Below are 25079 nucleotides of genomic sequence, written 5' to 3' on the forward strand. Positions count from 1 at the left end.
CCGACGCCTGCGATCGCGCAGACCGCGCCCCGCCAGGAGTCACCTGTGGGCGCACGCTGCTGGTGGGATGCTGGGCCGAGCCCGCGGGTTCAAGACCCAGATCTCAGCCAGGTTCCTTTCGCCGTCCAAGCCTCCGCACCTCGTGGGCTCCGAGCACACCCAGGCCAGAGACAGCGTTTGGGGCGTGGGCACGGGAGACGGTCATCAGCAGGGACGATCTCGACCGATCCGGCCCCGCCCCGCAGCCCAGTCTCTGAGACCGCGCTGACGCGCCACTCTGGGAGCGATGCGGTACGCGGGGCCACGCCTACTGTGGGAAGGGATTCTGGGGGCGGACCTCTGTCGGGCCAATTGGGATCGCGGCAGGGTAGGCACGCGCCGCGGCTGAGCAATAGGGGCGCGCTTCGTCCTCTCCAGTTAACCCGCGCGGCCCTGGTCGCAGAGCTCGAGGCTGCGCGGTCCCCCGCGAGCGCGGGGAGCTGGGGGACCAACGCCGCCTATCCACGCCCCTCACACCTCTGCGGGTCCCTTCTCGCCCCAACCGTTCCCACCGCGTCACCCAAACCCCCGCGGACCCCGTCTCGCCCCAGCGCTCCCCGCCACGCCCCCCACACCTCTGCGGGCTCGCCTTGCGCCAATCCTCCTCGCCACAACCCCCACAACCTTGAACACCCCGCTATGCTCCCTGCCGCGCCCTCACACCCCTGCGGATCCCGTCTCCCCACGACGCTCCCCGCCACCCCCGTGGAGCGCCGCGTCGTCCCAATGCTCCCGGCCGAGCCACTGCACCACTGCGGACTCCTCCGCGCCCCAGCGCTCCCCACCGCGACCCCCACAACCCTGTTAGACCCCTCCTCGCCCCAACCCTCTGCGCTGCTCACTTTATACCCCTGCGGACCTAGTCTCGTTTCGTCCCAGTCCTCCTTGTCGCGTCCTATCGTCCCGCACCTCCGCACCTCGCCTCTCGCCGCGCCCTGTCTTGGGAAGTGAAGGGGAGGAGTGGTCTGGGCACTCTAGAAGCACCCCGGCTCGGAGCTTCCCTAGCTTGGAGTTGGTTTTGAGCTCAGGCCAGGAACCCAGGGTGGGCACAGCAGGGGACATTGGCACCAGAAGCGTGGAGGAAGGGCACTTCCTCAGCCCAGTTTTTCCGCCCCTGGAGTCTTGGACAGCTCCTGAGCGTCCGGGTACTCCCTTCCAGCCTGGCCCTGTGCCTTTTACCACATTTGTGTCACCTACGTTTTTTCTCAATGGGATTACACTTTTGCTATTTGCAGTTCGGTTTTTTGTTTGTTTGTTTTTTTGAGACGGAGCCTCAAAAAACGCAGGCTGGAGTGCAGTGGTGCGATCTCTGCTCACTGCAGCTTCTGCCTCCCCGGTTCAAGCGATTGTCCCATCTCAGCCTCCTGAGTAGCTGGGATTATAGGCGCAGGCTACCACGCCTAACTTTTTTGTATTTTTAGTAGAGATGGGGTTTCACCATGTTGGCCAGGCTGGTCTTGAATTCCTGACCTCAATTGATCCGCCCGCCTAGGCCTCCGAAAGTGCTGGGATTACAGGCGTGAGCCACCGTGCCCAGCCTTTTAAAAAAAAAAAAAAAAAAAACAGGGAGTCTCACTGTGCTGCCCAGCCTGGCGCGATCCTGGCTCACTGCAACCTCCACCTCCTGGTTCAAGTGATTCTCCTGCCTCAGCCTCCCGAGTAGCTGGAATTACAGGCATGCATCAACACGCCCGGATAATTTTTTGTATTTTTTTAAGTAGAGACGGTGTTTCACCATGTTAGCCAGGCTGGTCTCGAACTCCCGACCTCAGGTGATGCGCCTGCCTCGGCCTCCCAAAGTGCTGGGATTACTGGTGTGAGCCACCACGCCCAGTTTTTGTTGTTGTTGTGTTTGCTTGTTTGTTTTTGTTTGTTTTTTGAGGTAGAGTCTCACTCTGTCGTCCAGGCGGGAGTGCAGTGGTGCCATCTCAGCTCACTGCAACCTCCACCTCCCAGGTTCAAGCGATCCTCCTGCCTCAACCTCCATAGTAACTGGCTACTGTTCCTGGCTAATTTTTGTATTTTTCGTATAAACGGGGTTTCACCATGTTGGCCAGGCTAGTCTCGAATTCCTGGCCTCAAGTGATCCACCCGCCTCGGCCTCCCAAAGTGCTGGGATTACAGGTATGAGCCACTGCGCCTGGTCTGCGGCAGTTTTTCTTTGTTTTTTAAAGAGATGGGATCTCACTGTGTTACCCAGGCTGATCTTGAACCCCTGGGCTCAATTTTTGTCAGTGTACCTGGCTAATTTTTGTACTTTTAGTATAAACGGGATTTCACCATGTTGGCCAGGCTGGTCTCAAACTCCTGGCCTCAAATGATCCACCCTCCTTAGCCTCCGGAAGGGCTGGGATTACAGGCGTGAGCCACTGCACCTGGTCTGCACCCAGTTTTCGTTAGTTTTTGACGGAGATGGGATCTCACTGTGTTGCCCAGGCTGGTCTTGAATCCCTGGGCTCAAATCATCCTCCTGCTTCTGCCTCCCAAAGTGCTGGGATTACAGGCTTGAGCCACCATGCCCGGCCATAATTATCCAGTTGTAAGGTCAGCTGATTACTTCATCTCTCCATATAATAACACATTCACAGTTTGGGAGATTAGAATGAGAACATCTTTGGAGAGGCCATTATTCTGCCTTTTAGAGAGAAAGGCCTAGGACAGGAATTCCCACTGCTCAGGTTTAAAGGAAATACTATGTTGCTATCATTGGTTTATGAAGGCGCCCCTTTCTCTACATTCCTACCAACATTGGATATTTCCACTTTTGGGACTTTTAGCAGTTGTTGAGCCAGCCCATTTTACCTCAGGGAAAACTGAGGTTTAAGGAGGGGAAATTACTTGCCTAAGATCTCATGCAACTTTCTGTTTCCTGACTCCCCGTCAAGTCTGATTCTCTCTTGGCATGCCTTATATGGGAGGATATTTACCCGGTGGCTTGGAAACCACTGAATGTATCTTCCATCCACGTATCTGCAGCCCAGCAAATGTATATTGGGAGCCTCAGACATGTGACCAGGGCCTTGTGGGCCAGAGGCAGACAGGAGACCATGTTGTCTTTTTTTTCTTTTCTTTTTCTTTTTTTTTTTTTTTTTGAGACAGAGTCTCCCTTTGTCACCCAGGCGGGAGTGCAGTGGTGCGATCTCGGCTCACTGCAACCTCTGCCTCCCGAGTTCAAGAGATTCTTCTATACTTACCTGGCAGGGGAGATACTATGATCACGAAGGTGGTTTTCCCAGGGTGAGGCTTATCCATTGCACTCCTGATGTGCTGACCCCTGCGATTTCCCCAAATGTGGGAAACTTGACTGCATAATTTGTGGTAGTGGGGGACTGCGTTCATACTTTCCCCTGAGAAGAAAAAAAAAAGAGAGATTCTTCTGTCTCAGCCTCCTGAGTAGCTGGAATTACAGGCATCCACCACCATGCCTGGCTAACTTTTGTAGTTTTAGTAGAGACGGGGTTTCATCATGTTTGCCAGGCTGGTCTCCAACTCCTGACCTCAAGTGATCCACCTGCCTCACTCTCCCAAAGTGCTGGGATTACAGGTGTGAGCCACCGCACCCGGCCAGTGCTGTTGTCTTTTGAGAGTCCCCTTTTCTCTCACCTGATCTCCCTGCCCCCCATTTTCCCCTTTAGTCCCCTTTCCAGATGCTACTGAGTAGCTGCAGCGTCAGTCTAGAAATGCCAACCAGGTTGGGATCCTTGCTGGGAGAGCCCTTCCTTCCCTGGTTTTGAAACTCAGAGCCTTCTGGTGTGCACACCTGCAGGATCCAGGCCGGGCCTGTGCTTCTTGCTTCTTTCTGACTCTGCCTGAGACTGGATTCCTGGCTCTGTCCTCAACTAGCTTGAAGGGGACCCCCAGTAATGACGCCTCCTGTGTAACCTTCATACCCTTGTGTAACCTTGTTTCACTTTGTAAAACATTTTATTTAAAGTTTTTGTTGTTGTTAGAGACAGGGTCTCACTTTGTTGCCCAGGCTGGTCTCAAACACCTGGCCTCAAGCAGTGCTCCTGCCTCAGCCTCCCAAAGCACACCCGATCTCTTTCTATCAGGGTTGTTGTGTGTGACCAGCAGATGTGTTAGAAGTGATGGTGTGTCACTTCTGAGGTTAGGTCATTAAAGACATGGCGGCTTCTATCTTGCGTGTGTTCTCTTTCTCTTGGGACACTCGCTCTGGGGAAAGCCAGCTGTCGGGGCTTGAAAAAACACACCCCTTTGAAGATGCCCATGTGGTGAGGGACTGAGGCTTCCAGCCCATAGCTGTGGGAATGTGGGAATGAACCTTTTAGGAATTGCATCTTTCGGCCCTGCTGTAGCCTTTGATGACTCAGCTCTGGCTGCATCTTCATGGCAACTTCACGAGAGCCTGAGGCAGACCACCCAGCCCAGCCTCTCCTGGATTCCAGACCCACAGGAACCATGAGTTAGATGTCTTTGTTGTTTTACACATCTAAGTTTTGGGGCAATTTATTACACAGTAGTAGATAACTAATACACCAGCTGTAGGGCTTTGGGCATGTTCCTTAGCCTCTGCACCCCCATTTCCTCCCTTGTGCCATGAGAGTTGTAGAGGTGAGTGAGGAATGCATAGATGCAGCACAGGGCCACACACATGAGGCAGCTTTCCAGCCCCTCCCGGGATGGTCCTGGTCATCTTCTGGCTCTTCCCTGGATGGACTGTGACCTCACAACATCAGGTCAACTTACTGCATTCTTGGCCTGAGGTCATCCATTGGCCATGGACAGAGGTTCTGGGCAGGAAAGGGTGAGCTAAAGAGAGGGGTCAGTCTCCTTCCTCCAGCCCGGGTCCGGAGAATCGTGCTGGGCCAGGTGAGACATCCACTGTCTGTGTGGTGTCCTGGGATGGGAAGCTGGACGTGACTCAAGGGGAGATTTGTCTCTGTCTCCAGAAGGCAGAGGTGCTTCCCGGTCTCCTTGCCTTGGGCTTGGCCAAGCATTCTGGCTGCCATTGGGGCCCCCAGGACAACTGAGAACTGTCCTTTCTTCACCTTCAGCTGCCCCTCTCCTCTGCCCCCTGGTGCCTGCTCAGATGCTTTCTTCATGGAACAGCGTCCTCCTGACCCCTGGCCCCTGCCGCTGAGGCTCCTCCACCCTGGGCTCCGTGTTCTAGAGTTCACCGTGTGCTAGTTCTTCAAGCTGTTTATTCTTCACTGCTTCCTTTTTCTCTGTGCATTACTCAAGAACTACATGGCCATGTGTCAATATAAAAAAAATAAAGTTGACTGGGCGTGGTGACTCACGCCTGTAATCCCAGCATTTTGGGAGGCTGAGACAGGCAGATCCCTAGAGTTCGAGACCAGCTGGGTCAACATGGTGAAACCCAGGATCTACAAAAATATACAAACATTTGCCCGTGCGTGGTGGCACATGCCTGTATTCCCAGCTACTTGGGAGGCTGAGGCAGGAGAATCGCTTGAACCTGGGAGGCGGAAGTTGCAGAGAGCACAGATGGAGCCACTGCACTCCAGCCTGGGCAGCAAAGCAAGACTCCCATCTCAAAAAAAAAAAAAAAAAAAACAAAATCAAACCCAAACACTTTTAACTATCATCGACATTAACAACTACAAAGCGCCCGGCTAATTTTATATTTTTAGTAGAGATGGGGTTTCTCCATGTTGGACAGGCTGGCCTGGAACTCCTGACCTCAGTGATCCGCCCGCCTCGGCCTCCCAAAGTGAGCCACCGCGCACGGCCATGAATATGACTTTATAGCCCAGATTTCCTTCCGTGAACGCTTGTTAGTTGTGAAACTAGCAAAGTTGCACCTCCGAGTTTACACAGAGCCAGCTCCGGAATCCGAGTTCCGGGTTCGAGCACAGCGCCGCCGCTACCTCGGGCGTGACCTTGGTCGGAGCCCGGTCCCCTCTGAGCCTCAGTTTCCCGATCTGGGAGCCCGGAATGACAGCTCGCCCCCTGCCCCGCCCAGCCCCGCCCAGCCCCGCCCCGCAGGCCCTGGGATTGGTTGGTGCGAGGTCCCCCTCCCCAGGCGGGGCCGGGCCTCTCCCGCCTGCTAGGCCCCAACCCGGAAATGCAGCTGGGGCGGAGGCGGGGCCCACTCAGGCCGCGGCGGAGCGACGCTGGGCGCGGCCAATGGGCGCGGGCGGCGGCTGCGGCGCGACGGAAGTCCTGCCCGGCGTCGCGCGGGGGCGGGGCGGCGCCGGGGGCGGCGGGCGGCGGGCGGCGGGCGGCGGGCGGCGGGGCGGGCGCAGGATGAGGGCGGCCATTGCTGGGGCTCCGCTTCGGGGAGGAGGACGCTGAGGAGGCGCCGAGACGCGCAGCGCTGCGGGGGAGGCGCCCGCGCCGACGCGGGGCCCATGGCCAGGACCACCAGCCAGCTGGTGAGCGCGCGGCGGCGGCCTGGGCGCGCCGGTGGCCTGGGCGCGCCGGCTTGTTACCCCGCCGGGTGCGGCGGTCGCCTGGGTCCGGCGAGGCGGGGCGGCCCGGGATCCCCAGGGCCGGGTGCCGCCTCACCTGTAGCCGGGCGGCCGGGCGGGGGATGGCGGGCGCCGGCCGAGGGCGCTGCTCGGCTGCGGCGGGGAGTCCGGGCCTGGGTTGCGGCGGGCGCCGGCCTGGCCGGGGGCGCTGACAGACGCGCGGAGGGCGGGGGAGGCCGGGAGGTGTCACCCGGCCCAGCGGGGTGGAAGTGCCTGGAAAGTTTGTTTTCAGCTCGGCGCAGCCTGGAGTCGAGCCTGCAGGGTTACCTTTCGGTTCTGTCTGTAGAGGAACCGCCCTGGGCTTCCACCTGGAACGGGGTCCCTGGCGTCTCCGCCTGCGAGAGAAGCAGAAGGTGCAAGTTCTTGCTTAAAGCACCTGATGCGCCTGGGCCCCCGTCTCCAGATTCTCGATGACAGTGGTCGGGTAAATTCTCCTTTCACGGCCTGGCCAAGGGGCATTTGGGTGCTTTTCCTGCCCGTGGCTGTGCTCAGCGTTGTGGGAAGCCCCTGGGAGGCCGAATGTGCAGGATCACCGAGGGGAAAGTGAGCTTGACAGGTAGGAGGGATTTTACGGGAAGGACCGAAACAAACCACTTGTTGGGTGAAATGTTTTGCTAAAAGTGTCGCTGGTGTTTCTATATTTTCTTTCTGTCGCTAAAAGTATTCCTCGTGTTTTTATGTTTTCCATATGCTAAGTTCTACAGTCTGGGGACGATGGTTTAAGAATTTATGCCTTGTATGCGATGCGCAGTGGGCGATGGAAGAACGTCTACATAGCTTTAAAATTTGATTTAAAAGGTGAATATTTTAAATGAAGGAAAACTCAAGAAATGTAATTGATCCTTTATCGGATGCGGCTTTTTTTTTTTTTTTTTTTTTTTTTTTTTTAGATAGAGTCTCGCTCCCGACGCGCAGGATGGAGTGCAGTGATGCGATCCCGGCTCACTGCAACCTCAAACTCCCGGCTTCAAGTGATTCTAGCTGCTGCCTCCCTAGTAACTGGGATTACAGGCGTGTGCCACCATGCCCGACCAATTTTTGTATTTTTAATAGAGATGGTGTTTCGCCATGTTGGCCAGACTGGTCTTGAACTCCTGACCTCAGGTGATCTGCCCGCCTAGTCCTCCCAAAGTGCTAGGATTACAGGCATGAGCCACCGTGCCTGGCAGATGTGGCTTTTTGATAGGCGTGGCTTTTTGATAGGCGTTCTTGATCTTTTTTTATGTGTGTATGGGGGTGTAGTGAGTCTGAGAACCTGAGGAAAGGTATGGGCCCTCTTCCGAGAAAAATGCAGTGCGACACTGAATTTTGTAACTATGTCAGGAGGCTCTTGAACTTTCTGCAGCTCACTTGTGGACTTTGTAGAGATGCGTGATAATCCGAAGTGTTAAGGAAGAATATTCAGTTGAGAAAAATGTCGAAGGGTTGGAAGAGATGCCTTTCGCTATTTCGACTTGTGTGGCTGTACCCCATAGTGCCCCGGGTAACATAAAAACATGAATTAGGGGCCGGGCGCGGTGGCTCAAGCCTGTAATCCCAGCACTTTGGGAGGCCGAGACGGGCGGATCACGAGGTCAGGAGATCGAGACCATCCTGGCTAACACGGTGAAACCCCGTCTCTACTAAAAATACAAAAAAATTAGCCGGGCGAGGTGGCGGGCGCCTATAGTCCCAGCTACTCGGGAGGCTGAGGCAGGAGAATGGCGTAAACCCGGGAGGCGGAGCTTGCAGTGAGCCGAGATAGCGCCACTGCACTCCAGCCTGGGCGACAGAGCGAGACTCCGTCTCAAAAAAAAAAAAAAAAAACCAAAAACATGAATTAGGCGGCTTGGGGAGGCTGGGGCCGAGAGTCATGTCGAAGTTTGTGAGGTTAACCTGCACCCAGTGACAGTCATGGCGAAGTTTGTAACTCGCACCCAGTAACGCTGTTGCAATGCAAGGTGTATATTTGGTGTCATCCACGGGAAGAGGAAAGAACAAATTTTCTCACGGCCTTGGCAGTTCCACATGGTGGACATTTAGTATCTGCAGTTTTCTTCACGTAAGGCAGCTTTTTTGTACAAAAACATTAGAATCCAGTGAGCAAGAATGATAGAATACAGGATAGATTTCCACCTGAGGAAGTGTCAGGAACGAGGCTTTTGCATCTCTGTCAGCTGGATTTCCACATGTGTACATATGTGAGAACATGCCGTGTTTCCTGTCCATAATGGTGGAGGCAGCCCTAATATTGTATTTTCACTTCAGGGTTGGGGTGGGTTTGCATCTGGACTTTAGGGTGGCCCTGTAGGCCCTGTGTGAGAAGCCCCTGCCCGGTGAACTTTCCCATGTGTGTATGCGTGGACAGCCAACAGAGGGAGCAGTGCGAGCGTGAAGGCAGACAGTGGCCTGGCCCAGTCTGATGCTAAGTGGGCCAGAGGCAGTGAGTACCGTTTCTTGAGCTGACTACTTAAGCCAGGCGCTTTCCTAGGTACTTTCACACCTCATTGCAAGGTAGCTGTTGTTCCCATTTTACAGGTGCAGAAGCTGAGCTGCAGAGACGTTAAGTACCTGCCTCATAAGTGGTAGAAACTCCAGTGTCACCCTGCCCCTCACGTTCAGAGCCCCCGAGGGAGGGTCTGCCGGGCAGCTCAGCCCAGCACTCTGTGTAAGGAAGTCTTCAGTGCCACCGTCCAGGATGTCTTCCCGGGGATTGGGCCTGAACGTCTTGACCATGCCTTGCTGGAGACAGGAGGGGTGTCTTCATGTGGATTGACTGTACATATTTCTTTGGCAGATGGCTGAGCTCTGTGACCCCGGGGCCTGTTTCAGCCTCCTGCTGTCAGAAAGCAGCTGTTTGGAAAGAGGCTGTGATTCGGCCTTGTTTGAGGGCCGATACTCTGAATGGGTGAGGCTTGGAATCCTCCCTTTGGCAACAAGGAAACATGTAATGATTCTGCTGAAGGTAGAATTGGGGGACTAGGCAGAGTGGGCTCCTGCCCTCCCTAGGGTGGTTCTGTCTTTTGCAAAGGTGGCTGTGTCCTTAGGGGAAGGTGAGGGGAGAAGCAGAGCGCATGGAGAGCAGTGGCTTTCGATTTTCTCCCTCCTTTTGGGGAGTTCCTCCTTCTGTGGCTGGTCTGGTGCATAGTGTGATGTATCCCTGTTCCCAGCGATGCCCCGACAGCCAGTCCAAGCTGAGTCCGGAGTTGGCAAGGTGAGGTCCCAGTAGTAAGAGGGAAGTGGTTTGTTTGGCTCTTCTGAGATGTGTTTTATGAGAAAGATCCAGCAGCAGCCTGCAGAGATGTGGGGCCTGAAAAGAGGCCTTGGGCAGGTCTTCTCAGCACGCCTTGGCCCTCTAGACTGCGTTCAGCACAGTTTTGGGGAGGAACAGGGAGCGTTCCCTTTTTTTTTCTTTTTTTTTGAGGTGGAGTCTCTCGCTCTATTGCTCAGGCTGGAGCGCAGTGGTGCGATCTCCGCTCACTGCAAGTTCTGCCTCCTGGATTCACGCCATTCTCCTGCCTCAGCCTCCCAAGTAGCTGGGACTACAGGCGCCCACCACGCCTGGCGAATTTTTTGTATTTTTAGTAGAGATGGGGTTTCACCGTGTTAGCCAGAATGCTCTTGATCTCCTGACCTCGTGATCCGCCCACCTCGGCCTCCCAAAGTGCAGGGATTACAGGCATGAGCCACCGTGCCCAGCAGTGGTCCCTTTTCAATCTATACATTCATCCCCTGAGCCGCCTGACCCAGGGTTTAGATGCTTCAGAGCAAGTGATTGACACGGGTGGGAGATGGAGTCCAGCAAGCAGATGATGAACTGGGAAGCGCTGCAGAAATGAGGGGGCGAGCATGGCCAGTCCCTTCTGAGAGAATGTGTTTGGAAGAGAGTGTGCACTGGCGTGGCGCTTTCCCCCTCTGAAGAGGCATCTTCTGTGGAAATGGACTTGGACAGGATGCCACATGGTACAGCAGTTCTGTGGGGGGCAGGTTGTGGCTGCGGAGAAGCACTGGGTGCAGAAACAGTCCCCCGAGCAGGTGCGAGGGCTAGGGTGCTGTGTGCTGCTCCACGCCTGCCGTGCGGTGACAGGTGGCCAACGGGCTGCCCAGCACAGTTGTTTAGAAAGCAGGTTCAAAGGGCAGTGTGCTGGGAGGAAGTGCTGGTGTGGAAACTGCAAGTTTTGGACATGTATTGCTCAGGTCTTTTCAGCCGTGCCTTCTTCTATAACAGAATTGCATTATTCACTTGCTCAGTGTGACATCATGTCCTTTAAAAAATATTTGAAAATTGAGAACAGGTTGTATGTTCCGTCTCTAGCTGTTAGATCACATGCAGGGCACATTTTCTCAAAGAGTAACGAGACATGGGTTCTGTGTGTTCTCTTCTCTCTTAGCGAGGAGAAAGCCCTGTTTGGGTTCATGATGCTTGTTGGGGGGGTCTCTTTTCTGTACCTGATGTTCGTTGCACAAAGTCTGTTTCCATTCTCTTAGTCTAGAAAATTTTCCTGATATTTCAACTGGAATTTTTGCTCCAACAAATTCCAGGTCATTTAGAATGTGTTATGATTGAGTTTCTGGGCCACACATCCTTTATAAGAGCACGTGATTCTGGTTTCTGTTTGTTTGTTTGTTTATTTTTTTTTTGAGACAGAGTCTTGTTCTGTCACACAGGCTGGAGTACAATGGCATGATTTCGGCTCACTGCGAACTCTGCGTCGTGAGTTCCAAGTGATTCTCGTGCTTCAGCCTCCCAAGTAGCTGGGATTACACCTATATTATTTATTTAGTTAGTTAGTTTATTGAGATGAGGTCTCGCTATGTTGCCCAGGCTACTCAAACTTCTGGGCTCAAGGGATCCTCCTGCCTTGGCCTTCCGAAGTGCTGGGATTACAGGCATGAGCCACCGCACCCGGCCTGGTTTCTGTTTAAAGAGTTGAATTATACAGGGGCCCACAGAATCGAGAACTGACAGTACTGTAGAGCCTGTATATGAAGAAGATGGACGAGCCTGACATTAGCAGCTCACCGTTGAGCACATGGCTCCCTGCAGAATAAACAAGTGTGTGATTTTCATCTGATGAAGGTGGGCATGGAGTTCCTGGACAGTTCAGTGACTTCCTTCATTCCACAGACAAGATCAGATGCCCCCTCTATCAGCCACCATGCTACGGACTGGCCCAGTCTGTTTTCAGATCAGCTTGTAGCACGCAGGGATTCGAAATATTTAAAGATGAGGTTTGAAGGTATGTCTAGAGACCCAGGATGTTAGTTCTGGAGGTCCTTGTCTCCCGCGTGTTTGCGGAGCTGGTGAGCTGAGGAGAGGCTGTGTTGTCTCAGCGGGATGCCAGTCAGGATTCTTCTAGCTATGGTCTTATTTTTTACAATAAATTCATCATTAAAGTCCCATTCTTTAACCTGTTTTTTCCCTTTTGGAATTAATTTGACTGCAGTAGGAAGGGGTTGTAGCTCAAAGTGACCGCTGTGCATTGAATGCCATCAGAAAAGGCTGATGAGATTTGCAGGGAAGCCTTGAAGCCTCACTGAAATGCTCCTGGTGTGCATTGACCTTTGCAGTGAAACATGTGGGAAAGGGGCCCGCACTCACTTTTCAGCTCTCTCTCGGTGATTCCAAGAGCCCCAGGGGTGGGAGTGGGGACAGGACCTTGCTCCTGAGTTTTAGGTTTGGTGTCTGTCGCCCCTTGCTGCATTGGTGGGGCCGTCAGTGCTGCGGCCTCAGTTGCAGGGCAACCAGGGCTGCTCCGTGAAGGAGGCGCTCGCTCTGCGGAGCTGCAGGACGCTGCGTTCTCCTCATTCTGGCCATTGCCGCTGTCCTTCGTGCCTCCCCTTTTCTGGTGAGGGAGGGCTCCAAGGACTTGCTGGCTGGTCCCCAGGTGCCAGCACTCCTGCACCTCCCCCTCCTCTCCTGACCTGTCACTTTGTTCCTCCTCCATGAGGGGCCTAGGCTCGGGTGCCCTGTTGTGGCCTCTTTCCAGTCTGTGCGGCCTAGGAGGGTCCAGGATGTTCCCTGCTGCCCTGTTCTCAGCAGTTCTTGTCTTCTTCAGGCTTTTCCTCCTCGCCTGGAGAAATTTCCCTACATGGAAACTCCTGTGGCTGTACAGTCTTTTCTGACCGATCTGCTGGGTTGGTTGTTTGTTTGTTTGTTTTTGGGGGGGGGAGACAGAGTCTTGCTCTGTCACCCAGGCTGGAGTGCATTGCAATGAAAAATGGCAATACCTAGCATTTGTAGAACTCAAATAGCTGGGACTCAGTACAGGTGGGAACGTAAGCGCCTATTGTTTCTGAGGTGGGGCGGCAGTGCGTTGCCAGTGTGTATTCAAACACAGGCTGATTCAACAGTTCAGCTTCTAGGAGTTTAAGCTCAGAAAATAATTAAGGTGTATGCAACTATTTTGCTACTAGAATATTTGTCACAGCTTTGAAATAGGGGAGAATTGGAAATCTCTTGAATTTCCCTCAGGCAGAGAGAGTTTGAAACATTGTGGTGAGTCTGTGTCATCCCTCAGGATCTATGGGAAATTGGTCCTGGACCTCTGTCAGATACCAGAATCGGAGGATGCTGAAGCCCCTGCTCTGAAGTGGTGTAGTGTTGGCATAGAACCTGTGCACACCCGCCTGTGTACTCTGTTATCACTAGATTACATCGAATGCCTAATAGAATGTCAATGCTATGCAAATAGTTGCTTTACTAAATATGTGTGTGTGTGTGTGTACATATATATATATATATATATTTTTTTTTTTTTTTTTGAGATGGAGTCTTGCTCTGTCACCCAGGCTGGAGTGCAGTGGCACGATCTCGGCTCACTGCAACCTCTGTCTCCCAGGTTGAAGCAGTTCTCCTACCTCAGCCTCCTGAGTAACTGGGATTAGAGGCACATGCCACCACACCCAGCTAATTTTTTTGTTTGTTTGTTTTTTGTATTTTTAGTTGAGACCGGGTTTCGTCATGTTGACCAGGCTGGTCTCAAACTCCTGACCTCAGGTGATCCGCCCACCTCGGCCTCCCAAAGTGCTTGGATTACAGGCGTGAGCCACCGCACTCGGCCTGCTTTACTGTTTTCTTTAGGGAATAATGACAAGAAAAAAAGTCTGTGCATATTCAGTGCAGATGCAATTTCTTGTTTTCATAATATTTTCTTTTGTTTGTTTGTTTGTTTGTTTGTTTGTTTGTTTTTTTGAGACGGAGTCTTGCTCTGTCGCCCAGGCTGGAGTGCAGTGGCGCGATCTCGGCTCACTGCAAGCTCCGCCTCCCGGGTTCACGCCATTCTCCTGCCTCAGCCTCCCGAGTAGCTGGGACTACAGGCGCCCACAACCGCGCCCGGCTAATTTTTTGTATTTTTAGTAGAGATGGGGTTTCACCGTGGTCTCGATCTCCTGACCTTGTGATCCGCCCGCCTCGGCCTCCCAAAGTGCTGGGATTACAGGCGTGAGCCACCGCGCCCGGCCGTTTTCATAATATTTTCTATCCACTGTTGGTTGAAACCATGCATGTGGAGTCAACCTATGGATGGGGAGGGCCGACTGTACTTTCCTGACAGGTAGTTACAGTGCTTCTACCTGAAAAGACCTGGTTGCAAAGCACCATGCCCAGTGTAACTTTCCTCAGGCCCAGGGAAAAGCCTGGAGGGAGGTTCCTGCAGAAACACTGGCAGTGGTTCCCTGGGCCAGTGGGATGAGGACCAGGCATTGAGCTAGCAGTGGGGAAACAGTGGTGAATAAGGTGGGCCTGGCTGTGTCTCCTGGAGCTTACTGGACTGAGGATGAACCTTTCTCCACTAAGTTTTATTCTGAAAAATTTCAAAACTAAGGAAGAGTTGAAAGCATAGTACGATGAATATCCCTAGCCCTTTCCCCTTTATTCTACCAGTTGTTAACCTTTTCCATATTTGCTTGTATATGTTACCCCCTCACCTCCCCAAATTTTTTTCTATTATTTTTATTATTTGAAAGTAAGTCACACACATGATAGCATTTCACCCCAGAATCCTTCTCCAGGTGCCTTCTGAGCTCAAAAGCTTTCTCCTGTACAGCCTCTTCATCATCACATCCAAGATAGCATTAACATTGCATGTTTTTTTTTTTTCTTTTTTTTTGGGCGGGGGGATGGAATCTCATGCTGTTGCCCAGAATGGAGTGCAGTAGTGTGATCTTGGCTCACTGCAACCTCTGCCTCCTGGGTTCAAGTGATTCTCCTGCCTCAGCCTCCCAAGTAGCTGGGCCTTACAGGTGCGTACCACCACTCCTGGTTAATTTTTGTATTTTTAGTAGACATGGGGTTTTATCATAACATGGCATTTTCTAATGCAAAGGTGACATGCAGCCTTCCTCAGTGGTCCCCAGTCCTCCTCAAAGCCCTTTCTTCTTCTTTTTTTTTTTTTTTTTTTTTTTTAAGAGACTGAGTTTTACTCTGTTGCCCAAACTAGAATGCAGTGGCATGATCATAGCTCACTGCCGCCTTGAACTCCCTTGGGCTGAAGCCATTCTCCCGCCTTAGCCTCCTGAATAGCTGGGAGTATAGGCCTGTGCTGCCACACCTGGCTAATTTTTTTTTTTTTTTTTTTTTTGAGACGGAGTCTTGCTCTGTTGCCCAGGCTAGAGTGCAGTGGTGTGATGTCAGCTCACTGCAACCTCTGCCTCCCGGGTTCAAGCAATTCTCATGCTTCAGCCTCCCGAGTAGCTGGGATTACAGGTGCACGCCACCACACAAGGCTAATTTTTATATTTTCATTAAGGACAGGTTTCACCATCTTGGCCAGGATGATCACGAACTCCTGACCTCATGATCCCCCTGCCTCGGCATCCCAAAGTGCTAGGATTACAGGCTTAAGCCACCACGCCCAGCGCTGGCTAATTATAATGTTTAAAATTTTTTGTACAGATAGGGTCTTGCTGTGTTGCCCAGGCTGGTCTTGAACTGGGCTAAAGTGATCCTCCCACCTGCTCCTCCCAAAGTGCTGGGAATACAGGCATGAGCTACAGCACCTGGCCGGCATGTCTTAAAATACGAGGCTAGTTGTCTCATATTTTATGTAAATACAGGATTCACAATCTGGATTTGTCTCATTGTTTCCTCATTAAATGAGATTCAGGCTATTTATGGCAAGAATCCTGCTTAGGAGATGATGAACTAAAGGTAATTTTTTGTTTTTTTGAGATGCAGTCTCACTTTGTTACCTAGGCTGGAGTGCAGTGGTGCAATCACGGCTCACTGCAATCTCTGCCACCTGGGTTGAAGTGCTTCTCCTGCCTCAGCCTCCCGAGTAGCTGTGATTACAAGCGCCTGCCAATGCGGCCAGCTAATTTTTGTATTTTTAGTAGAGACGGAGTTTCACCATCTTGGTTAAGCTGGTCTTGAGCTCCTGACATCGTGATCTACCCACCTCAGCCTCCCAACATGCTTTGAGACAGAGTCTTGCTCTGTCGCCCAGGCTGGAGTGCAGTGGTGTGATCTCGGCTCACTGCAATCTCCATCTCCTGGGTTCAAGCGATTCTTCAGCCTCAGCCTCATGAGTAGCTGGGATTACAGGCTCCTACCACCACGTTGGGCTAATTTTTGTATTTTTAGTAGAGACAGAGTTTCACCATGTTGGCTAGGTTGGTCTTGAACTCCTGACCTCAAGCCATCCACTTCGGCCTCCCGAAGTGCTGGGATTACAGGCGTGAACCACCGTGCCCGGACTTCCTTAGTGGCCTTTCTGACCTTAAGCTGTTTTTCCCTCCTGACAGTGGGACTCTGCTCTTGTGGTCTCTTTCCTGATTGGGCAAGGTGCCAGGGCGCTTTTTCTAGGCCTTGACTTTGCTCTTGTTTCTAAGGTATCCTGTGGTGGTAAAAGAGACGTGTACTTTCTGGGTAGGTGCAGCCACTTGTAGAGCTGAAACTACATCTCCAGGATGGTTGTGTGGTTGGTGGTGCTTGGGGAGCCCAGCAGTCAGGATCCGAGCAGCCCACCTGTCTTGGGGTCCCCGCTGTGCACCTAGGCCCAGGCCCAGGGCGCAGTGAATGAGAGCTCTCCAGCCTCAGGGGGTGGGCAGGGCTAATGGACCATCAGACCCACCATGTGCCAGTGCTGACTGGCACACAGCACTGCTTGGACCTCCCCTGTGGGAAGGGATAGGGATAGAGCAATCTTTGGAAGAATGGAGTGCTGGCTTTGCTGAGCCCTGTTCTTCGGAAGGTTTGATCTGGAGAGCTGCAGCAGCCAGACCCTGGGGAGGCAGGTTAGTGAGCAGGTTCCTGACTTACGAGCTAAGAAGCCTGATGGCTGCTCGTTTCCCCCAATGTCGACATCACTGGGGGTCCTTCCTGAGGGTGAGCCCTGGGTTCGTCTGCGTTTCTCTCTCCCAGTTGGGCCGGACTCTGGACGTGAGGCTGAGGGAGTGCATGGCTCCGTCAGAGCGTGGGCTCAGACGCTCAGATGCTCGGAGTGCTTCCGGCTGCTTTTCCGTTGGTAACTCACGTGTTCTTCCTGCAGGCTGGCATTTTTCTTTCATGAGTTTTTTTCATTGGTCAGAATTATAGTCTTCTGATTGTATGTACATAGCTGGTTATTATCAGATACATAGTTTTACAGTGTGCATCTAAATATAGATTTTATTGGTGAATACATTGTGTTCTCATTCCATAAAAAGTCTTAAGCACAAAATTATGCTTAAAAAAAAAAATCTTAGCACTGGGCGTGGTGACTCACGCCTGTAATCCGAGCACTTTGGGAGGCTGAGGCAGGTGGAGCACTAGAAATCAGGAGTTGAGACCAGCCTCTCCAACATGGTGAAACCCTGTCTGTATAGAAAATACAAAAATTAACCGTGTGGTAGTGGCACACGCCTGTAATCCCAGTTACTCGGGAGGCTGAGGCACGAGAATTGCTTGAACCTGGGAGACGGAAGTTGTGGTGAGCGGCGATGGCACCACTGCACTCCAGCCTGGCCAACAGAGTGAGACTCTGTCTCAAAAAAAAAAAAAAAAGAAAGAAAGAAAATTTTAGCAGGCTCTCCTTTGCAGATGCTGCTGGTGCTGAGCTTTGTGTCTGGGGCAAAAAAGGAGAGGGTGGGCCCCGGTTGGTTTAGGAGAAGTGGTTATGAACAGAATGGGCCCCATGCTCCCGGCCTGAGGAAATTCTTTTGTGAAAAAGATTGCTTCTGCAGCTTGGAGGGGGATGGTCCACCTCATGCTCCTGTCCCTCTCTCAGCCCCAGGGGCAGAAGGGAAACAGTCAGTAGCAGCACGGCCATTGCAGATGGTGCCCAAGGCGGGAAGGTAGTGTCTGAGCACGAGGGGGTGGCCGGCCTTTGTGGGGCTGCTTCAGAGAGCTGGGCAGAGTCTGGGCCCCAACGTGGACTAGCAGGGGAGGAGCTCTCCTGGCTGGGGTGGCCACTCAGGGAGGTCTGGGTTGCCTGAGCAGGGAATCAGCCTCCTGTGGAGGAGGTTTCCGAGCAGGAGGTGCTCTTCGTGTGGGCCTGGAGGACCTCCAGGCGGCCTGCACTCACCTGATACAGCTGGCTTCTGCTGGGAGGCTGGGTTTGCAGCCAAACTCTGAGAACTTTTGGACAAAACATGCCAAAGAAGTTGGTGATGATAAGAAATTCATACTAAACTTGTTCTATTAGGGCTTTTTTCATTTCAAGTATATTACTTCCCTTCAGTAGCCCTATATTTTTGAAATTAATGTTGAGCATCGTGTCAGAGTCAGGTTTTGAATGACACAGGATGTTTTCAGATCCTGTAAGTTTACTTGAAGCTATCAAATAGCCTCCTAACAAAGTTATTATTATTATTATTATTTTTATTTTTTTTTTTTTGAGACGGAGTCTCACGCTGTTGCCCAGGCTGGAGTGCAGTGGCGCGATCTCGGCTCACTGCAAGCTCCGCCTCCCGGGTTCCCGCCATTCTCCTGCCTCAGCCTCCTGAGTAGCTGGGAGTACAGGCGCCCGCCCCCTCGCCCGGCTAATTTTTTGTATTTTTAGTAGAGACGGGGTTTCACTGTGGTCTCGATCTCCTGACCTTGTGATCCGCCCGCCTCGGCCTCCCAAAGTGCTGGGATTACAGGCTTGAGCCACCGCGCCCGGCCATTATTATTATTTTTTGAAACTGAGTCTCTCTGTGTCGCCCACGCTGGAGTGTAGTGGCGCCATCTTGGCTCACTGCAAGCTCCGCCTCCCAGGTTGACGCCATTCTCCTGCCTCAGCCTCCCGAGTAGCTGGGAGTACAGGTGCCGCCACCACGCCCGGCTAGTTTTTTGTATTTTTAGTAGAGACGGGGTTTCACTGTGTCAGCCAGGATGGTCTCGATCTCCTGACCTTGTGATCCGCCTGCCTCGGCCTCCCAAAGTGTTGTGATTACAGGCGTGAGCCACCGCGCCCGACCTGCATCCTGGTTTTCATGTTGATCAGTGGTGTTTAAAGTATACCTGTAGGAAGTTCCAAAGTGCGGGAAGTGAACAAAACTTCCTTGCAGAGAAATCTTGTACTTTGGTGTTTTCATCATATGTTTGTGTGACAAATATACAAAGACAATGTTGAAGATGTGGGTTAGTGAAATTGAGACCTGGCGCTTCCTGAGGCTGGCAGCCCAGTTGAGCCTGAGGACTAGACTTCAGACAGTTGGCAGTCCCCACCTCGTTGCCTTCTGTCTGCTCTGGGTAGGTGAGAGGCTCCTTGGGAGGCCAGTGGAGATGGCTGTGGGAGGAGAGATTGAGCAGCTGCCCTTGGAGCTCACCCACCCACTGCTCCTCCCTCCCCTCGTGGAGAAGTAGAAACAGCTTTCCTCCGGCCCTCACCTGTTGCCGGGGCTTCCGTGCTGGTTGGGGTGAGCTGCGTTTTGCTGAGTTGCACCGCGAGAGAGCATTGGCGACCACTTGCCTGCTGTGGGCCAGCTCCCCGTCTGCCTGTGGTCACGGACCAGTGTGGGCAGAGCCTTCGGACATGGGTTGCTGGTACGAGCACACCAGTAATCCCGTCCGCCACAGGGCCTGCCCTGTGAGCTGCCTGCCGGACTCCACAGAGTGCTTCACACTCCTGTCTGGTGTGGGACCCGCAGCCCTTGCAGGTGGGCCCATGTCATTAGCCTCATTTTATAAAAGAGTCTTGATGGGTCAGAGAGGGGTGGCTCATCCACAGGTAAGCTGTAAGCCTGGAACCCTATGGGGCCATTGGTTTTGCTGCTTCACCACAGTTGTCCTTGGTAGTGGCAGCCTGGGAGGTGGAGGAAGGTAGTGGCGTTCCCTCCCTAACACCCCCTGCCTCCGCCTGGTTTTCTGTACTGGGCCTAGCTTTGTGGAGTTTCCTGGGGTGAGAGGAGGTTTTTACCAGAATGTTCTTTGCCAGTGAGCACAGCTGACCTGAGGGCAGTATCCCTTTGGAGATGAGCTGGTTGGATTGTAGCAGCCTCCCACAACTTTGGTCCGGGGGCCTGGAGAGAGCAGTTCCTGCTTGCCGTGTGTGAGAGTGTGCGTGTGCTGGCTGTGCGTGTCCACTGCATTCCCAGGCTCCAGAGCACACACTGCCATTCAAAGGTAGCTTAGCTTTTTGTTCGGGATCCTTTCTCTTGCTGGCTGCACTGTTCATCTGCGGGACAGCCTCTTGACCATAGGAGGCACCCTCATTTCCCTTTTCTTTTTTTGACATGGAGTTTCACTTTTGTCGCCCAGACTGGAGTGCAGTGGCGTGATCTCTGCCCACTGCAACTTCTGCCTCCTAGGTTCAAGTGATTCTCCTGCCTCAGCCTCCCTAGTAGCTGGGATTATAGGTGTGCGCCACCACGCCCAGCTAATGTTTGTATTTTTAGTAGAGACCGGGTTTCACCATATTGGCCAGGCTGATCTCAAACTCCTTATCTCAGGTGATGCGCCTGCCTTGGCCTCCCAAAGTGCTGGGATTACAGGTGTGAGCCACTGTGCCCGGCCAAGAGAATATCTACCTTTTTTTTTTCTTTTTTTTCTTTAAAAAAAGATAGCGTTCTTAAAAAGAGATGGGATCTCACTGTGTTGCCCAGGCTAGTCTTAAACTCCTGGCCTCAAGTGATTCTCCTGCCTCAACCTCCCTGGTAGCTAGGACTACAGGCACATGCCACTACGCCTGGCTAATTTTTAAATTGTCTTTGTAGAGATGGGGTTTCACTATATTGCCCAGACTGGTCTTGAACTCCTGGACTCAAGCCATCCTCCCACTTCGGCCTCCGAAGTGCTGGGATTACAGGCTTGAGCCACTGCGTCCTGCCTGGTTTCTACTTCTAAGAGATGGAGGCTGCTGAACTTCATACCTAGAAAAGTTAAAGAAATTGAAACTCTAAGTTCTTTCAGAAAATACACATTTTATGAAACAAAATCCTCAGAAAATGCCCAGTTTACCCATCGGCTACATTTTTACAAGTTTCTATTTGTTTACAACTCAGGGTTTGTTTTTCTATCAGAGGTGTGCCTGGGGGCAGGGGTGGGGTCTCGCTGAAACCTGAGTGCCTGCTCTGGAAAAGAGCAACAGGACCAGCACCTGGTGGTCCCATCTGCCTGGGGAAATAAGTAGGGGGCAGTGACTCATCATTGAGTGCCGTGGGGGGATGTGAGAGCTCCTCTTCCAGAGACTTGGGGGATGGCACCTGGTAGCTTTAAGGACCTAACCTGTTGATGGTGCTTATTCTCCCAGCCACATTCTGTTTAGAACATTGGCCTTTCCCTGTTCTCAGTAGACCTGTGCCATGACACGTCTCTCACATTTCTCAGCACTGATGAAGTAACAGAAGCTTGCCTCATCAGTGGAGTAGAAGGTAGAAGAGGACAGAGGGGGTCCTGTCCTGAGTGGGGATATTGATTAGTTGCCAGGACTGAGAACGGGGTGTGGAAAGACATGGTTGGCAGGAGGCTCCTGGTGGGAAAGAAGCCGCACTGACCTGGGCAGGCCTTGGCCATGAGAAGCCCCAGAGAGTGAGGCTGCTGGTGAGGCAGACCACAGCTCCCCGCCTTCCCTTGGGTGTGGGTGCGTGCACCTGTGTGTGTGTAGGAAAGCCCAGCGATCAGATCGTAACCTGGGAGTGGGGGGCTTGCATGGTGACACCACAGCTGTGAGGTGGGCACTGGTGTTTTTGGTGGACTTCTGTTGTGAGGAGTTCCTTTTTTTTTTTGAGACGGAGTCTGGCTCTGTCGCCCAGGCTGGAGTGCAGTGGTGCGATCTCGGCTCACTGCAAGCTCCGCCTCCCGGGTTCATGCCATTCTCTTGCCTCAGCCTCCCAAGTAGCTGAGACTACAGGTGCCTGCCACCACACCCAGCTAATTTTTTGTATTTTTAATGGGGACGGGGTTTCACCGTGTTAGGCTGGATGGTCTCCATCTCCTGACCTCATGATCTGCCCGACTTGGCCTCCCAAAGTGATGGGATTACAGGTGTGAGCCACCACACCTGGCTGAGCTCCTTTTTAAAAAAAAAAAAAAAAAAAAGATTGAGAGAGCGTGCCTTACTCTGTTGCCCAGCCTGGGGTACAGGGTCTCGATGATAGCTCATTGCAACCTTGAACTCCTGGCCCAAGTGATCCTCCCACCTCAGCTGTAGGTGGGACCACAGGTGCACAACACCGTGCCTGGCTCATTATTTTTTTAATTTTAATTTTTTTTTAAAAAAGAGACAAGGTTTTATTCTGTCACCCTTGCTGGAGCTCAGTGGTTTGACCATGGCTCACTGCAGCCTCAGCCTCCTGGGCTCAAGTAATTCTCCCACTTCAGCCTCCCTAGTAGCTGGGATTACAGGTGTGTACCACCACAGCCAGCAGGTTTTTTTTTTTTTTGAAACGGAGTCTCGCTCTGTCGCCCAGGCTGGAGTGCAGTGGCCAGATCTCAGCTCACTGCAAGCTCCGCCTCCCAGGTTTATGCCATTCTCCTGCCTCAGCCTCCCGAGTAGCTGGGACTACAGGCGCCCGCCACCTCGCCCGGCTAGTTTTTTGTATTTTTTGGTAGAGACGGGGTTTCACCGTGTTAGCCAGGATGGTCTCGATCTCCTGACCTCGTGATCCGCCTGCCTCAGCCTCCCAAAGTGCTGGGGTTACAGGCTTGAGCCACCACGCCCGGCCGCAGATTTTGTTTTTTTAATTTTTTTTTAAGAGGTGGGGTCTCGCCATGTTACCCAGGCTGGTCTCCCAACACCTGGGCTCAAGCAGTACTCCTGCCTTGGCCTCCCAAAATGGGGGACTACAGATACGAGCCACCACGCCTAGCCCATTTTATTAGGGAGGACAAGGAGAGTAGACAGGTCCACCTGGGATCTTATTGCTTTAAATTGTTCCAGAGATTTAAATTTCAGAAACTACTGAGTAACCAAAATTGTTTACTTACTACAATTTTAGGTCACCAAATGGGTGGCAGATTGATTGGGCTGTGCAGGGACTGAAGGACTCACCCCCAGGCCCAGAGTTGCTGGCATCCCTGAGGTTGTGCTGCCTCTGTGGGATTGAGTGCTGGGAAAGGGGGCATTTCGGGAGCCTGGCAGGACCTTACCCTGCACGTGGGCCCTGGCACTGCGTTTCCTCCAGATCGTGGCAGGCGGTCTCGGGATGTTGTTTATGCAGTTTAATCACTACCTGAAAATGCTGCAAAACCTTTCCTTTACAACAATAGTAGTACAAATAAACATTTAGACACTTCGCACTCTAAGAGGGCTTTTTCTCAGGCTTTTTATTTCACAATTGGTGCTAAAAAGTGCTTTAAAAGGTAATATTCAACCATCTTTTTTTGGCTGCAGAAATCAAGTTATTTATTAAAACACACCCATGGTAGCAAGTTCTGATGGCCCTGAAGAGGAGGCAGAGGCACTGTGTTGAGCTTCTAAACATCATCCTGCCAGGGAGGGACCCTGACAGGTGCTTGGCTGCCGTGCTGTGGCCGAGGCAGGAAGGAAGTTACAGAATTCCATGAAGGCAGAAGACTACCAGTAGACAGGTCCCATGTCATCACACCCGTGAGAGTGGCGGTGGTCTGGTGGCCACAGAGATACCTGACAGCATGGGTCTGGAGCCAGTGATTGGCTGGCTTCAAGGCTCCTTCGGGAGGTGCCTGGACCCCGATGGACGGCCCCAGGCCTCACACTTCCCCCTTGAGGTTTGCAGAGAGTGCCAGAAGTGACCCCAGAAAGGGTACTCTGAGGTGCTGGGGTCCCTACCCAGCAGCCAGGGGCTCTGTCTGCAAGTGGCCGTGTCGTGGCCATGCTGAACAGCTGTGATTTCAGAGTTGCACGTGCCTCCTTTGCTCTGCCGGGAAGGCTCCGGTGCTCTCCCCACCTTCTCGAATCTTTGCTCAGATATCAAGATATCACCTTGCCAGCGAAGGCTGTCTGATGATTTGAATTTGCACCGCCTCCATCCAAATAGTCCTGTTCTCTTTGCCTGCTTTATTTTTCTCACAGTAATCGTCACCATCTGACACGCTGTGCATTTCCCTGCTCTGTATTTTGAAGTCTGTCTGTCCTGCTGGAATGCAGGCTTCTCGAGGGCATGGTCTTGGTTTCGTTCTTTGCTGTACTTCCAGTGTCCAGGACAGTGCCCAGCATGGAGCAGCTGCTCAGCCAATGCTGTGGTCTTGATGGGACTGCATTCGCTTTACGTCATTGAAGCTGCTGGCATGGAAGCGTGCCGTGGCATGTAAAGCATGCAGTGGGAAAGCAGTGGGGTGGGGGTGTCTTTGTCTGTATTACATCATCTGTTATTGCCGTTTCAAAAATCCAGAGGCCTTTCTACACTTACTTGGATGTTGATTTCAAAATGACCGATGCTTCTTTCTGACTCATGAAGGCTGCTGTCTTTGGAATCTGACATTAGGGGGAGGCGAAACTTTAAAATGTGTGGGGCAGCCTGGTGTGGTGGCTCAGGTCTGTAATCCCAGCACTTTGGGAGGCCAAGGAGGGTGGATCACTTGAGCCCTGGAGTTTGAGACCAGCCTGGGCAACATGGTTAGGCCCCAACTCTACAAAAATTAGCTGGGCACAGTGGTGCACACCTGTGGTCCCGCTACTCTGGAGGCTGAGGTGGGAGGATCACTTGAGCCCAGGAGGTTGAGACTGCAATGAGCTGTGATTGTGCCACTGAACTCCAGCCTGGGAGACACAGTGAGACCCCGTCTCTTTTTTTTTTTCTTTTTTTCTTTTTTTCTTTTTTTTTTTTTTTTTTTGAGACGGAGTCTCGCTCTGTCGCCCAGGCTGGAGTGCAGTGGCCGGATCTCAGCTCACTGCAAGCTATGCCTCCTGGGTTCACGCCATTCTCCTGCCTCAGCCTCCCAAGTAGCTGGGACTACAGGCGCCCGCCACCTCGCCTGGCTAATTTTTTGTATTTTTTTGTAGAGATGGGGTTTCACCATGTTAGCCAGCATGGTCTCGATCTACTGACCTCGTGATCCGCCCATCTCGGCCTCCCAAAGTGCTGGGATTACAGGCTTGAGCCACCGCGCCCGGCGACCCCGTCTCAAAAAAGAAAAAAAGTGGCCAGGCATGGTGGCTCAAGCCTGTAATTGTATCACTTTGGGAGGCTGAGGCAGGCAGATCGCTTGAGCTCAGGAGTTTGAAACCAGCCGGGACAACATAGCAAAACCCCATCTCTATTTTGTAAACATTTTATATATAT

At 52.5% G+C, this 25079-nt stretch overlaps 1 protein-coding gene and 1 non-coding gene across 5 annotated transcripts in view; both read left to right on the forward strand.

The window, feature by feature from the left end:
* The first annotated feature begins 3225 nt into the window (after positions 1-3225).
* On the forward strand, positions 3226-3389 carry LOC123570743 (U1 spliceosomal RNA). The gene has a single exon (XR_006694990.2). It is a non-coding gene; the product is annotated as a U1 spliceosomal RNA (small nuclear RNA).
* Positions 3390-6239: 2850 nt separating this feature from the next.
* PDPK1 (3-phosphoinositide dependent protein kinase 1) overlaps positions 6240-25079 on the forward strand; it is an 80417-nt gene continuing 61577 nt past the window's right edge. For 3 of the 4 annotated variants that reach the window (XM_045381441.3, XM_074028603.1, XM_074028604.1), the window contains exon 1: positions 6240-6398. In XM_045381441.3, coding sequence (XP_045237376.2) covers positions 6375-6398 — 24 coding nt within the window. In that variant the 5' untranslated portion in view covers positions 6240-6374. Of the gene's footprint in view, positions 6399-6948; positions 7051-25079 lie in introns of those variants that run through there. The other variant, XM_045381442.3, reaches the window with a different exon arrangement.

The sequence above is a fragment of the Macaca fascicularis genome, chromosome 20 (assembly GCF_037993035.2).
Source record: "Macaca fascicularis isolate 582-1 chromosome 20, T2T-MFA8v1.1".
Taxonomy (NCBI): domain Eukaryota; kingdom Metazoa; phylum Chordata; class Mammalia; order Primates; family Cercopithecidae; genus Macaca; species Macaca fascicularis.